Source organism: Chiloscyllium plagiosum, unplaced genomic scaffold (assembly GCF_037043375.1).
Source record: "Chiloscyllium plagiosum isolate Xiang-an unplaced genomic scaffold, Cpla_swu_hap1 HiC_scaffold_8, whole genome shotgun sequence".
NCBI classification, from domain to species: domain Eukaryota; kingdom Metazoa; phylum Chordata; class Chondrichthyes; order Orectolobiformes; family Hemiscylliidae; genus Chiloscyllium; species Chiloscyllium plagiosum.
Window position 1 is genome coordinate 51,477,920 of NW_028270146.1, and position 12,912 is coordinate 51,490,831.

The window sequence follows — 12,912 nt, forward strand, 5'->3', positions numbered from 1 at the left end:
GCAGTGGAAGTAACGAAGGAGTCACTGAGGGAATGGTCTCTGCAAGAAAAAGGGAACAGCTTGAAATACCAATACCTCAACCCAACATGTTGATGTAGAGTTGCAGAGAACAGGTTATCACAAATACTTTCAAAAATTATGATTCATCTTGTAATATAAAACCAAAGCTATTACAACTGTCAAAAATGAATCACAGAGGCAGTCAGTGTTTGGAACATATGATTTTCTGTCAAATTTTCTTCAAAAAGCTCAACTACGTTGAATATTATGTATCTTAAAATCCTTTAAATATTTTTTTGCAACTATTGTTTAAGTCATATGATGGTGCTTTTATGTGGAATAATGTATTCTGTTACTAGAATATGCTCATGATTTCATGGGGGAGATTTTCAACCTCTCCAAAGTGGACATTCAATGAATAAGGTGTCCATGGCAACAAACTGATTACATTGCCTATTGACACAAACCAGTTTTTGAGCTGATAATTTTTTTGTATATAATCTTGGGCCAGCTTTATAGCCCATCAGAATTGCTCTTGAGAAAGTGGTGGTGAGGTGCATTCATAATGCTGTCAGAGTTAGAGTCCCAGGATTTTGTTTTGTATATGATGAGTGAGCTAGATGACTCACGCTAGTCAATGGCAATTCAAATCTGGAGGGGTGAGAGTTCAGGCAGTAGAGTTCAGACTGTTAATGTGGCTGTGATGGTGAAGGGGATGAGCATTCCTCATTGATCAGCTTGGATGCATTAAAGGGGGGAAGCTGTTTCAGAATGCCAGTGATTTGTTCAGTGAAAGCTCTGGTAAAGGTGTGATTCTAGTGACAGGAGCCTCATTTTCATGCTTAAAGCAATCAGCCTGACACTTCCAACTCAACCAGTGATTTGGGTTGGAAGTGAGGGGAATTTTGGACTGACTGAGGCCAAATATAATGGGCTGGTACTTGGATGCAGATTTTCATGAAAGGAAATGTCAGCTACACATTCACCCAGTAGAAAGAATTCTGTTCATGTTTTCTCTGTATTCTTTTAATGGAGCATCCCAACTCTGTAGGTGCAGCCAAAAATCTCATGCTTTGAGTATTGCTTAATATTCTAACAGAATTTAGAATGGAGAAATATATTGCAGAACTGGGCTAGCACTGCTGCCTCACAACACCAGGGTCCCAGGTTCAATTCCAGCCTCTGGCAACTCTGTATGGAGTTTGCACATTCTCCTAGTGTCTGCGTGGGTTTCCTCCAGGTGCTCCAGTTTCCTCCCACAGTCCAAAGATGTGCAGGTCAGTTGACTTGGCCATGCTGAATTGCCCATAGTCTAAGGTGTGTTAGTCAGAGGGAAATGGTTCTGGATGGTTCACCCTTCAGAGGATCGGTGTGGACTGGTTGGGCCGAAGGGCCGGTTTCCACACTGTAGGGAATGTAATCTAACTAATCTAATCAGTGGGATCTGGGTGTGCTCGTACCTGAATCACAGTTTGTAGGTATAGCAAGAGATTAGGAAAATAGATGGCATGCTGGCAATTATAGCAGAGAGAATGGAATATGAATATAGGGAAGTTTTACTGCAGCTGCACAAAGCAGGAGAGAGAACTGTTTGGGTCTCCTTACTTGAAATAAACAATATAAATGCTTCAGAAACAGTTAAGAAAAGGTACACTTGACTCATGCCTGAGATGAAGGGCTTACCTTACAAAGTATAAACAGATTAGGTCTATATTCTTTGGAACTTGGAAAAATGAGGTATGATCTGAGTGAAACATACCTGATTTGAGGAATACAGACAGGTTCATAGGAAGGGATTAGGAAGATGTTTCCTCTTTTAGGAGTGATGATGTAGAGGTGCTGGTGTTGGACTGGGTTGGACAAGGTCAAAAGTCACACTACTCCAGGTTATAATCCAACAGGTTTATTTGACAACGAGCTTTCAGAGCCTTTCTGCTTCTTCAGGTGCTCCTGCTTCAAGCTCCCAAAAGTATACTCATCGCCAACTCACATCCTGTATAAACACTTTACTATTCTCCCAGTTTCTCCAGCTCACTTGTCTCTGTTCTGACAAGATTTCTATCCAACCAGTTAGTTTGAGCTTTTGAGCATCTCTATCCATTGCCCACAGTTCTCTTTTCCTTCCAGGATTGCGATTGGGTTTCCTTCGTCTTCACCTTCCATCCCACTAGTCTCCTGACTTGACAAATTACATTCCACCACACCCAAAGTGTTGGCACCACCAAGCAAATCATTTTCTCTCATTCCCTTTCAGAATTCTGAATGGTCTCTTCCATCAGCAACACCCTAGTCCACTGTTTAAATACCATTAACAACTCCCATTATCCAGTTTCATATGGTACCTCCCCAGCATGCAAATACAAAAGTGCAACACCTGCTCTTTTATCTATACCCTTCCACCATCTGATAGAGATTCCCATGTCCATCATATTAATTATTTGTTCTACTCCATTCTGACTTCTTGGTTCATTCTTTCACTGAGGAACATCAAGGAACATCAGCTATTGGAAACTATACAATGGTCTTGACTGAACATCAGTCAATTTCTGATTGTAACTATATTTCCGATCTTTCCAGGTACCTGCTGCTGGTATTGATGTCATTTACAGCTCCCCTAGATTGATATGTTTTCTCTTGTCACATTATCCACCCCTTTTACCTCACAACATCCATTTTTGCCATTTAATCACTCTCTTGCTTTTCACATTCCCATTTGTTCTTTCCTCCTCTGCCCTTTTCTCTGCTTCTATTTGTTTAAAACTTGATGTATCTCTGATGTCAGTTTTCATGAAAGATAAATATCCTGAAGTGCTAATTCTGTTTTTTCCCTCCACAAACAGTACCTGACCTCCTGAGTATTTCTGGCATTTTCTGATTTTACTTCAGATTTCAATCATCTGTAATATATTTTTTTTAAATCTAAAACCACCTGACTATGTAAATGCATCATCAGCTGGATCCTTTTGTTCTTCTTTTACGGTTTGAAGAATATACTACGTCAAAAAACACTATATTGTGTTTGCTACTTTTCTCATGTATTTGACTTACTGCTTAATAGTTTTTACCAAGCCATTTTAGTTATAATGTAAAATTTGTTGTGCCACATGTTCTGATCGAGTAATGTTTGAGAGTAGTTTTGTTACTTCATGGTTATGCTTTATCCACTCCTCCAGCAAACCAGGAAATCCTAAACCAAGTGGAGGTTGAGTATGAAACACTTCCAGGCTGGAAGAGCAGCATTAGCAATGCTCGGACATGGGACGACCTGCCACCAAAGGCTCAAAACTACATCAGATTTATTGAAAATCACGTGGCAGTCCCAAGTGAGTTTCCATGATAAGGAAGTTATTTGATAAGATTCTATAAAAATTGAATGTATATATTTAAGCAATGCATTAATGTGTTCTTTTGAGGACCTTTTCTAAATATTTAGAAGCTGTTCAAATAGTAAATATATAATATCAACTTTTTTGTTATACAAACATTAGACAGTGACTGAAATTTGCATTTGTTTTCTTCCAGTTAAATGGATTGGTGTTGGAAAATCAAGGGAGTCAATGATCCAACTTTTCTAATTACAGAACAGGACAGGATTGAATAATTTCAACACACTCTCCTGTTTTTCTACATAAATTCAAGACTAATGTGTTATGTTGAAAATATTCCTGATATTGTATGAAGCATAATTAATTTACAATTCTATACATAAACAGTACTGAAGGTCATTGTTAACTGGAGGTTTAGAATATTTAAACACCACCATATTCCTACAATTCATGTTCAACTTAATAAAACAACACATCTGTCAGTGATTTCCATTAAATATTGAATCAGATTTAATAAACTGAACTCGTGAATGGATACTACTTTGGCAAAAGTTTAGAGTTAAGAACACTGAAATAACTCAAATTTTGTTTTATGTTGGAGTTTGCAATTAGATCAATTTTACATTTAATTGTTATTTAAACTAACAAAAGAAATTGTACATCCTGTTTGTACTTTGCCATAATTTATTCAAAGATTCTCGAGTTAACTCACTCAAAGCCTGTAAATCATATCCTACAGCTCTTTTCTTAAAAAATCCAATGGGCATTCATTCTATTTCATCAGAAAAGGGAGATGCTTCCATTTTAATAGCTTTAGAATTGTTTTACAATAGGTACATTCATTATTTAAATCCAAATAAAATCTAATTAAAAAATCACAATGCATAGGGTTAAGTATGAACTCTATTTATTAGACATGAACAATAGACAGAAAACATTTTGCGAAATGCCTTTTCATGCCTGTTGAACTTTGCGAAGTACAGCAACAGTGTTTTTATTTCCAAGTGCCCTGTAAAATGTGTTTAGCACAGTCAGTAATGCATGCCTTGGTATTATATAACAAGTTAAAGAATCAGGTTTCGCTTGCCTATTAATTATAACTTAAATCAGGGTTTATGTTGTATGATGAATCATATTCTGTCTTCCAGCGATAGGTATCAGGTTTCCCGTATACATCTTTTGGGACTTTTTTAAATGTGTCTCTTGCTGCTTTCAGATTGTTGTAAGTGCCATCTTCACACTTCAGTTGTTCAACAGCTCTTGCATATTCACTGCTGTAATGTTTATTAAATAGTCCTCTGTTAATGCACTTGTTTAAAAAATTGTGATCTTTTCATTTTCATGTTTTATTATACAATTAAAGCAATTAGCTGGATGTCAGCGATGCTTAATCTATATTAAAAACAAGAAAAATGGAGCACTTCAGAAATCTTTATAATTTCATAAAGTAATTTCAAATTTATGATTGTTTGACAAATTTTAGTGTTTTTGAAATTGTAGCTTAGAGGGTATATAGAGGGTCATAAGTGGATATATTGAATTTTCAGTAAAATTTGCTAAGATACCACCAGGTTATTACAGAAAATTACGGTTCAAAGGCCTTTAATATAATGTATTAGCATGCAGTGGTAACTACAAATAGACAGAAAATAGAGAGTGGAAGTATAAAGAAAAATTTTGCTTGGCAAGGCTGCAAATAAAGGAGTACATCAGGCCCTTTGTTTGGATCTCACCTATTTACAATTTAACATAAATGAACCGGATGAGGGGACTGAGTGTATTGTATGTACATTTGCTGGCATTACACAGTTTAGTGGGAAAATAATCTGGACGGAGGCAAAAAAAGGGCCTGTCAAAGCAAGTGAGATGACAGTACAACTGTGACAGATCTGAAATAATGTGGAGTAATGTGAAGTTATCCTCTCCTAGGGAAAACTGTAAACCAGAATATTTTTAAATGATGAGAGGAACACCGTTATCTTTGCATCAGTATCACAAAGTTAATACAATGTTACATGACAATTAGGAAAGCATACTGTGTGCTGTTTGTCATCTTTCCTAAGAAATGGCACCTCCTGCCTTAGAATAAAAGGTTCACTTGTCTAATTTCTAGGATGAGGGGATTGTTGCTTTGAGCAGTGTGCGGGGATTTGGCCTATATTCCCTAATTTTGAAAAGAAAGAGATAAACACTTGAAACAAAAACATTAAGAAGTTTGATAGAGTAATTGCTGGGAGCAACTTTCCTCTTTGTTTAGTGAGTCCAGAAAAAGTGGGTCATGGTCTCAATATCAGGGGTGGCCATTCAGGACTGAGAGGAGAAGACATTCCCTCTCTGAAGATTGTGAATCTTTGGTCTTCTGTACCAAGTTAGATGCTTATTCATTGAATATACTCGAGTGGATCAATACATATTTTCGGATGCTAAAAACATCAAGTGATGGACAGATACAGTGAGAACCTGGAGTCTAGGAAAAAGATCAGCCAAGATCTTATTGAATGCCAAAGTTGGATTACAGTCAGAATGGTCTACTCGTGTTTCTTATGTTCTTATTACAGTTATGCTGAGTTATGTATTTTTTATTTTTAAAGTAATTTAGAGTTACTACAATTTAGAAAACAAACTCCAACCAACAACTATTTATCACTTAGCATACAATGTACGAATTGGGTTATAAATTGTGAATCTCTTAGAAATGACAACAGCCATCCACTGCTTTTCTTTGCCATCTTAAAATGCTCTCCCTCGCTGGCTGAACACAGGTCATTTTATTGCCAGTATTATTGTTTTTGTTTTCCCTCCAGAAACCACCTAGCACCTAGCTGAATGCCATCCTTTTGCATTGCAATATTTTTGGTTCTGAGTCTTTTATCACTAGTTGGATAAAGTAATATTGTTATATGTAATGACTCAATAGGAATTCTGATGCAAATATGATTGAAAGCAGGAAAAAGACTTTGCTTCCCTCCAGTATCAACTAGGAATTTATACTGACAACATGTCAGCACTAGACCAGGAGTAGGAAACTGCAGGTTTTTTTCCTAACATCTTAGTCAACATAGAAACAGTTTCTCATCTTTTTATCTATATTCTGTGTGTTGGACTTCCCTGTTTACAAATTTGCTACAGCATTTTTATACAATAAAATGACTACAATTTTAAAAGAATTCACTAAGTGTTTGAGATGATTGTAAAAAATGCACAATATTAAGAATAAAACAAACCTGTGTAAACTGTAAAATGCTGGTGTTGTTTTCTATACCTAGAAAAGATATCAGATACAGAGGCGGTGGAAGTCTTCACAAATTTCAGTTTATTTCTCCCCCTCCCCCCTCTCCCCCCCCCCCCCCCCCCCTTCTCTTTCTTGGGCAGACTGTTAGGGCCAGGCACCACTCCGAGTAACATCATCCAGTCCTCTCACATATGATCATTGTTATTATTATATGAATAATGGTGGTGAATAATAGGATATGCTTTTACAATAAGTTTCAGTTTTCAGAATATTTCTATCCTCAACCTACATCTAAAGAATATTAATTTCAGTATTTCTGTAGCTGCCTTTGCCCAATTTCAGCTATGTGTCAAGACTAGTAATTGGGAACATGACAAAATCAATCTTATAGGACATAGTTAGTTACACAGAATTTGAATTAAATGGCCCTAAAATCCCTTTAAAATGCAATGATTCACAGATTCTCTGCAGGAATAAAAGGTTCATCACTTAAATAGTATGGTTACAGGAACTTTTTAATGTTGCTAGTTTAATTCAGGTCTGTTCAGTGGCCTAGCTGAGGACTGTAATGGTGAGGAATGTGATAATAATGTCACTGAATACCAAGGATTGGAATTAAATGCTCTGTTGTTGGAGTCTGTAAACTTATGTGGCATGAATCTAACATGCCACATATCCAAGCTTGGATGTTGACCAGGTTTTGCCACGTGCAGGCACAAATTACATAATTACCAGAGGAATTGTTAGTCAATCTGTGCAATCATTGAACAGGTCTGTTCTACTTTGAGAACAGGGATGCAAATACAATTCTCAGAACCTGCATAGGTCTGAAGTCAACAGGCCTGGCCTGTGAACTGAGTAGAGATTGACAGTTTATCTTGTAAAGGTCAATTATCATTTTACTGCCTGTAATGTGTCAGAATGGATTTAGTGGTCTAAAACACTATTCAATTTTATGCAATTCCTTTGATCCAGATATAAGCATCTGCCCATCCTGACCACTTGGAGCTGTGAGACTGGAAACAACACAAAACTACTGAGTAGATGTGCTATGTGATAGAACTTCGGTCTATCCAACAACCAATAGAAATTTCTAAAGTTTCATCTTTGCTAAGGAGACCTAGAACTAATCTGTTCACTATTATTGAATGTGGGTTCTATGAGGATGGCTTGGTTCCAGAACACCCATCAGTCTAAACCTGAACAAAATAGCTAGATTCCAGAGATGAGGAAAAGTGACTGTCCTAGTCATAAATGTAGCATTTGATTAAGTGTTGCATCAAGGAGGACCAATAAATGAAGTCAATAAGGAATAGGGAGAACCTCTACACTGGTTAGAGTGATATGCGGCACAAAAGATGATGGTTGCAATTATTGGCACCAAGACATCACTGCAGGTGCTCCTCAATGATTTCCTGAGCCCAACCATCTTAAAATGCTTTAGTAATGGCGTTCTCAAAATCATAAGGTTACAGTTGGACACAAGCAATAAAAAGAAGCACATTATCTGAATGGTAAGAGTTTGCAGCACAGATGCATATCTAGGTGTCCTCATTCATGAATCATGAAAGATTAATATGCAGGAACAGCAACTAATTAGAAAAGCTAAGAATGTTACTGTTTGTGAGGAGAATTAAGAGTCAGATGTACAGCATGGAAACAGGCCCTTCGGTCCAACCCGTCCATGCCAACCAGATATCCCAACCCAATCTAGTCCCAGCTGCCAGCACCCAGCCCATATTCCTCCAAATGCTTCCTATTCATATACCCATCTAAATGCCTTTTAAATGTTGCAATTGTACCAGCCTCCACCACTTCCTCCTGCAGTTCATTCCATACACGTACCACCCTCTGTGTGAAAAGGTTGCCCCTTAGGTCTCTCACCCTAAACCTATGCCCTCCAGTTCTGGACACCCTGACGCCAGGGAAAAGACTTTGCCTATTTATCCTATCCATGCCCCTCATAATTTTATAAACCTCGTTAAGGTCACCCCTCAGCCTCCGACTCTCCAGGGGAAACAGCCCCAACTTGTTCAGCCTCTCCCTATAGCTCAAATCCTCCAACCCTGGCAACATCCTTGTAAATCTTTTCTGAACCCTTTCAAGTTTCACAACATCTTTCCGATAGGAAGGAGACCAGAATTGCACACAATATTCCAACAGTGGCCTAACCAATGTCCTGTACAGCCACAAAATGACCTCCTAAACCATGTACTCAATACTCTGACCAATAAACAAAAGCATACCAAACGCCTTCTTCACTATCCGATCTACCTTTGACTCCACTTTCAAGGAGCTATGAACCTGCACTCCAAGGTCTCTTTGTTCAGCAACACTCCCTAGGACCTTACCATTAAGTGTACAAGTCTTGCTAAGATTTGCTTTCCCAAAAATGTAGCACCTCACATTTATCTGAATTAAACTCCATCTGCCACTTCTCAGCCCATTGGTCCATTTGATCAAGATCCTTTGTAATCTGAGGTAACCTCCTTCGCTGTCCAATACACCTCCAATTTTGGTGTCATCTGCAAACTTACTAACTATATCTCTTTTGCTCGCATCCAAATCATTTATCTCAATGGCAAAACGTAGAGGACCCAGCACCGATCCTCATGGCACTCCACAGGTCACAGACCTGCAGTCTGAAAAACAACCCTCCACCATCCTCCTCTGTCTTCTATCTTTGAGCCAGTTCTGTATCCAAATGGCTAGTTCTCCCTGTATTCCATGAGATCTAACCTTGCTAACCAGTCTACCATGGGGAACCTTGTCGAATGCCTTACTGAAGTCCATATAGATCACATCTACCGCTCTGCCCTCATCAATCCTCTTTGTTACTTCTTCAAAAAACTCAGTCAAGTTTGAGACATGAGTTTCTATGCACAAAGCCATGTTGACTATCCCTAATCAGTCCTTGCCTTTCCAAATACATGTACATCCTGTCCCTCAGGATTCCCTCCAAGAGCTTGCTCACCACTGATGTCAGGCTCACTGGTCTATAGTTCCTTGGTTTGTCCATACCATCCTTCATAAACAGTGGCACTATTTTAGCCAACCTCCAGTCTTCCGGCACCTCACCTGTGACTATCCATGATACAAATATCTCAGCAAGAGGTCCAGCAATCACTTCTCTCGATAGTAGGCAGGTCATGCTTCAGTTATAAGGAGCACTAATAAGACTACATTGGAGTAATATGCAGAATATTGGTTTCTTTATTTATAGAAGGATGTAGTGCCTTGGAAGCACTTCAGAAAAATTTATTAGACTGATATCTGTGATGGGTGAATTTTCTTTTTAAGGAAAAAAGTGGATGGGCTAAGCTCAGGTTTAGAAAATTGGAAGGTGATTTAATTGCAATATATAAAGATCCTGAGAGGTTTTGGCAGTGTGCATGTGCGAAGTATATTTTCTCTTGTGGGGGAGTCTAAAATGCGGGGTAATTATGTAAAGGATTGTCATTTAAGATTTTGTTTTCCTCAAGAGTCATGGGTCTTTGGAACTTTTCTTGAAAATGTGATGGGGCAGCATCGTTGAATATATTCAAGGCAGAGGTAAATGGATAAGTAAAGGGGTGAAAAATAATTGAAGAGTGGTGAGAAGATGGAGTAATCCCATCAACAATAATCTTATCGAACGGCTGAGCAGGATCAAAGGGTCTTTTGACTACTTCTGCTCTCGGTTCTTACATTCGAATGTTTCCTCATCTATTTAAATGTGGGACCCTCCAGAGTTTCCTTTCAGTGACTTACCTGACAGCACGTAAACAAATGGCCTGATCTTCACATTTCACAAGGTAAGATATTCATCTCAATTCCAACTAGTATGATTCTAGGCAGGAATTAAAATCAGGCCAACTGCTTCTGATGCATTTTTAGATTTTAAGAACTATGGAATTCCGACACCTTACCTGCGAGTAATTCTGCCTTTGCAAACTTCCATGGTCCCAAGCGGTGGCACAATTGTAGTCTGAAAGAAAAAAAAATGTTTTCAACAAGTAAACATTTTTACGTAAAACATTTTATGTTGAAATTATCTCTTAATCACTGATTTTGTTCTAATTCACTATTTCCCAAGCCTTTTATTGTTACTTTTTGTGTTCTCCAATATCCAGCTAATTACTAACTGAACTTCAGTTTCTCTGTTCCCTATGGCTGAGAACAGAAGCGACTGAGTACTGAAAGTTCTTTTTAAAAAAATTAGTGGAACATGAATTGCAGGAATATTCCATAAAATTTGCTGCTTACAGTAATGAGTTTACAAACCATGTACTGTTTTATTCTGAAGAGTTTGCATTTAACTATTAAATAACGATGTCAGCTTCTACTCACTCTGGCAGTATGAACGGAACCTGTGTGCTAAGCCAGACTGCAGTTTGTATTGGGTATCTAGGATACGTTATAATCAGCTATGGTATGTCTCATTAATGACCAGTGTACAACACTACCACAATATAAATAAGAATTGTATAGTTTCTTAACAATAATTAGATGTTACTAACCCTTTAGAGACAGGCAATGGGGAAGTGGGGAGGATTGAAGTGGAAAGGGTATGTGGTGGGGAGGATGTTCCTCATTGCATGCTGCTCAGCCCAGGAAAGAGCCCCAATAGCTGCCTGCTCAGCATATCCTCACAGGTGTGTTTGTGGCAGAATGTTGTACTGGTGGAGCTCTGTTCTAGATTCTTTTCCATATTGATGATTTAGGTCTAAATGTGAGAGAGCTGATGTAGACGTTTGAAGAAACATGATGATGCAGAACTGATCGATAAACTAGTTAAACATTTGGAGGATATCATTGCTTTATTACCCAAAGCATAGAATTTGCTCGAACACTGAGGCATTGATTTTCTAGGCTACAGTACAATGTGCTGTTCTAACCACTCCATCACAGGAATAATGAAATCACACTGATAAGGGTACAGCAGAGATTTACAAAGATGTTGCCTCAAATGGGGTATTTTCACATAGTAAAGATTGGACAGGTTGGAGTTGTTTCCTTTAGAAGCAAAAATGCTACAAGGAGATTTAATTGAGCTGTGTAAACTTGAGGGGCCTAAATAGCAATGGAATTACCTATTTTTCTGAGCGTTAAGATCAGTAACAGATGGAATGGATTTGAAGTAACTGGAAAAAGCACAAAGAAATTGGGGAAAAACATTTTCATCCATAGAGTGGTGAAGGGCAGAAACTAGCTGCCTGAAAGAACTGGATATCAGTGCACCATAACTTACAGACCTGCAAACAGACCTTGGCAATGAGATTATTTGGATGGATAACTTTTTTTTGCTTATAGCCATGACCACCAGAATGGGCTCCTCCATAGAAGATTTCGGTGATTTTATTGCCCTGAATTTTACCAAAGGCATTGGTAATGTAGGGCTGGATATGTACATGGTGAGACACTGAACATGTGCCTAGGCACAAGGTATTGCAAGGTGCCATGTTGCCAGAGGGCAAAGTTACTTGCACGTTTGGCTGCACAGGACTCTGGCGACTTTGATAGGACAGGCTTTAGAAGATGACTCATGGGTGCACATCACAAAATGCTTTAGGTGCCACCAGAGAGCATGCAGTCAATTTCAAGGAACATCGAGAAACCTATCCTGAATTTTCTGCAGAGCTTGGAGCCCATCCTTCCCAGAACTGAAGTGATGGCCCAGTCCTCAGATCCTTAGATGTGACCATGGTGCAGCATCTGATGGTCATAGTACAGCTCCCACTGCAGCACTAACATCAACTCTGAAAGCTACTGTGGAAGCTTAGCTTAGACTGAAGTTATGCAAGCTCAGACTGCCTTTGGCATTACTGCAGTTTGCAATTATCAAAGCAATTTGCAAAGTGTCACAGCAATCCAGCACACTTTCTGAGGTTGTTGAGGACCAGCCATAAAGGAGTGGCCTGATGCCAATCTCATGATGGAAGGTTGGATAGTATTCAGAGACTGTCACAATTCTTGTGATCCCTGAAGCCCAGGCAGCAGAATGGTTGCCTGAGCACACCAAAGTTGAAACTTGATTGCTGGAACAGCACAGCAGGTCAGGCAGCATCCAGGGAACAGGAGATTCGACGTTTCGGGCACAGGCCCTTCTTCAGGAATGCCTGTGCCCGAAATGTCGAATCTCCTGTTCCCTGGATGCTGCCTGACCTGCTGTGCTGTTCCAGCAATAAAGTTTCAACTTTGATCTCCAGCATCTGCAGACCTCACTTTCTCCTGAGCACACCAAAGGGCTGCAATATCAATTTATTGAGACAGCACTGTGCAAGTGTGCATGAGTTCATATTAGTTTTGAGAGCCATGTCTTAAGTGTGTCACCTTTAGCATACAGTATCCAGTCTTTGTTTCTCCACCTGGCTC

General features: G+C 38.8%; 2 protein-coding genes across 6 annotated transcripts in view; one reads left to right on the forward strand and one right to left on the reverse strand.

Moving 5' to 3' along the window:
* adss1 (adenylosuccinate synthase 1) overlaps window positions 1-4,414 on the forward strand; it is a 37,482-nt gene extending 33,068 nt beyond the window's left edge. The window contains exons 12-13 of the mRNA XM_043697557.2: window positions 3,174-3,323; window positions 3,523-4,414. Of these exons, the coding sequence (XP_043553492.1) occupies window positions 3,174-3,323; window positions 3,523-3,575 (203 nt within the window). The 3' untranslated portion in view covers window positions 3,576-4,414. The remainder of the gene's footprint in view (window positions 1-3,173; window positions 3,324-3,522) is intronic.
* The window catches only part of LOC122553566 (uncharacterized), a 41,801-nt gene continuing 32,816 nt past the window's right edge, over window positions 3,928-12,912 (reverse strand). For 4 of the 5 annotated variants that reach the window (XM_087989827.1, XM_087989829.1, XM_087989830.1 and 1 more), the window contains 2 exons: window positions 10,467-10,525; window positions 3,928-4,600 (listed from right to left, as the gene is read on the reverse strand). In XM_087989827.1, the coding sequence (XP_087845953.1) occupies window positions 4,417-4,600; window positions 10,467-10,525 (243 nt within the window). In that variant the 3' untranslated portion in view covers window positions 3,928-4,416. The remainder of the gene's footprint in view (window positions 4,601-10,466; window positions 10,526-12,912) is intronic. The other variant, XM_087989828.1, reaches the window with a different exon arrangement.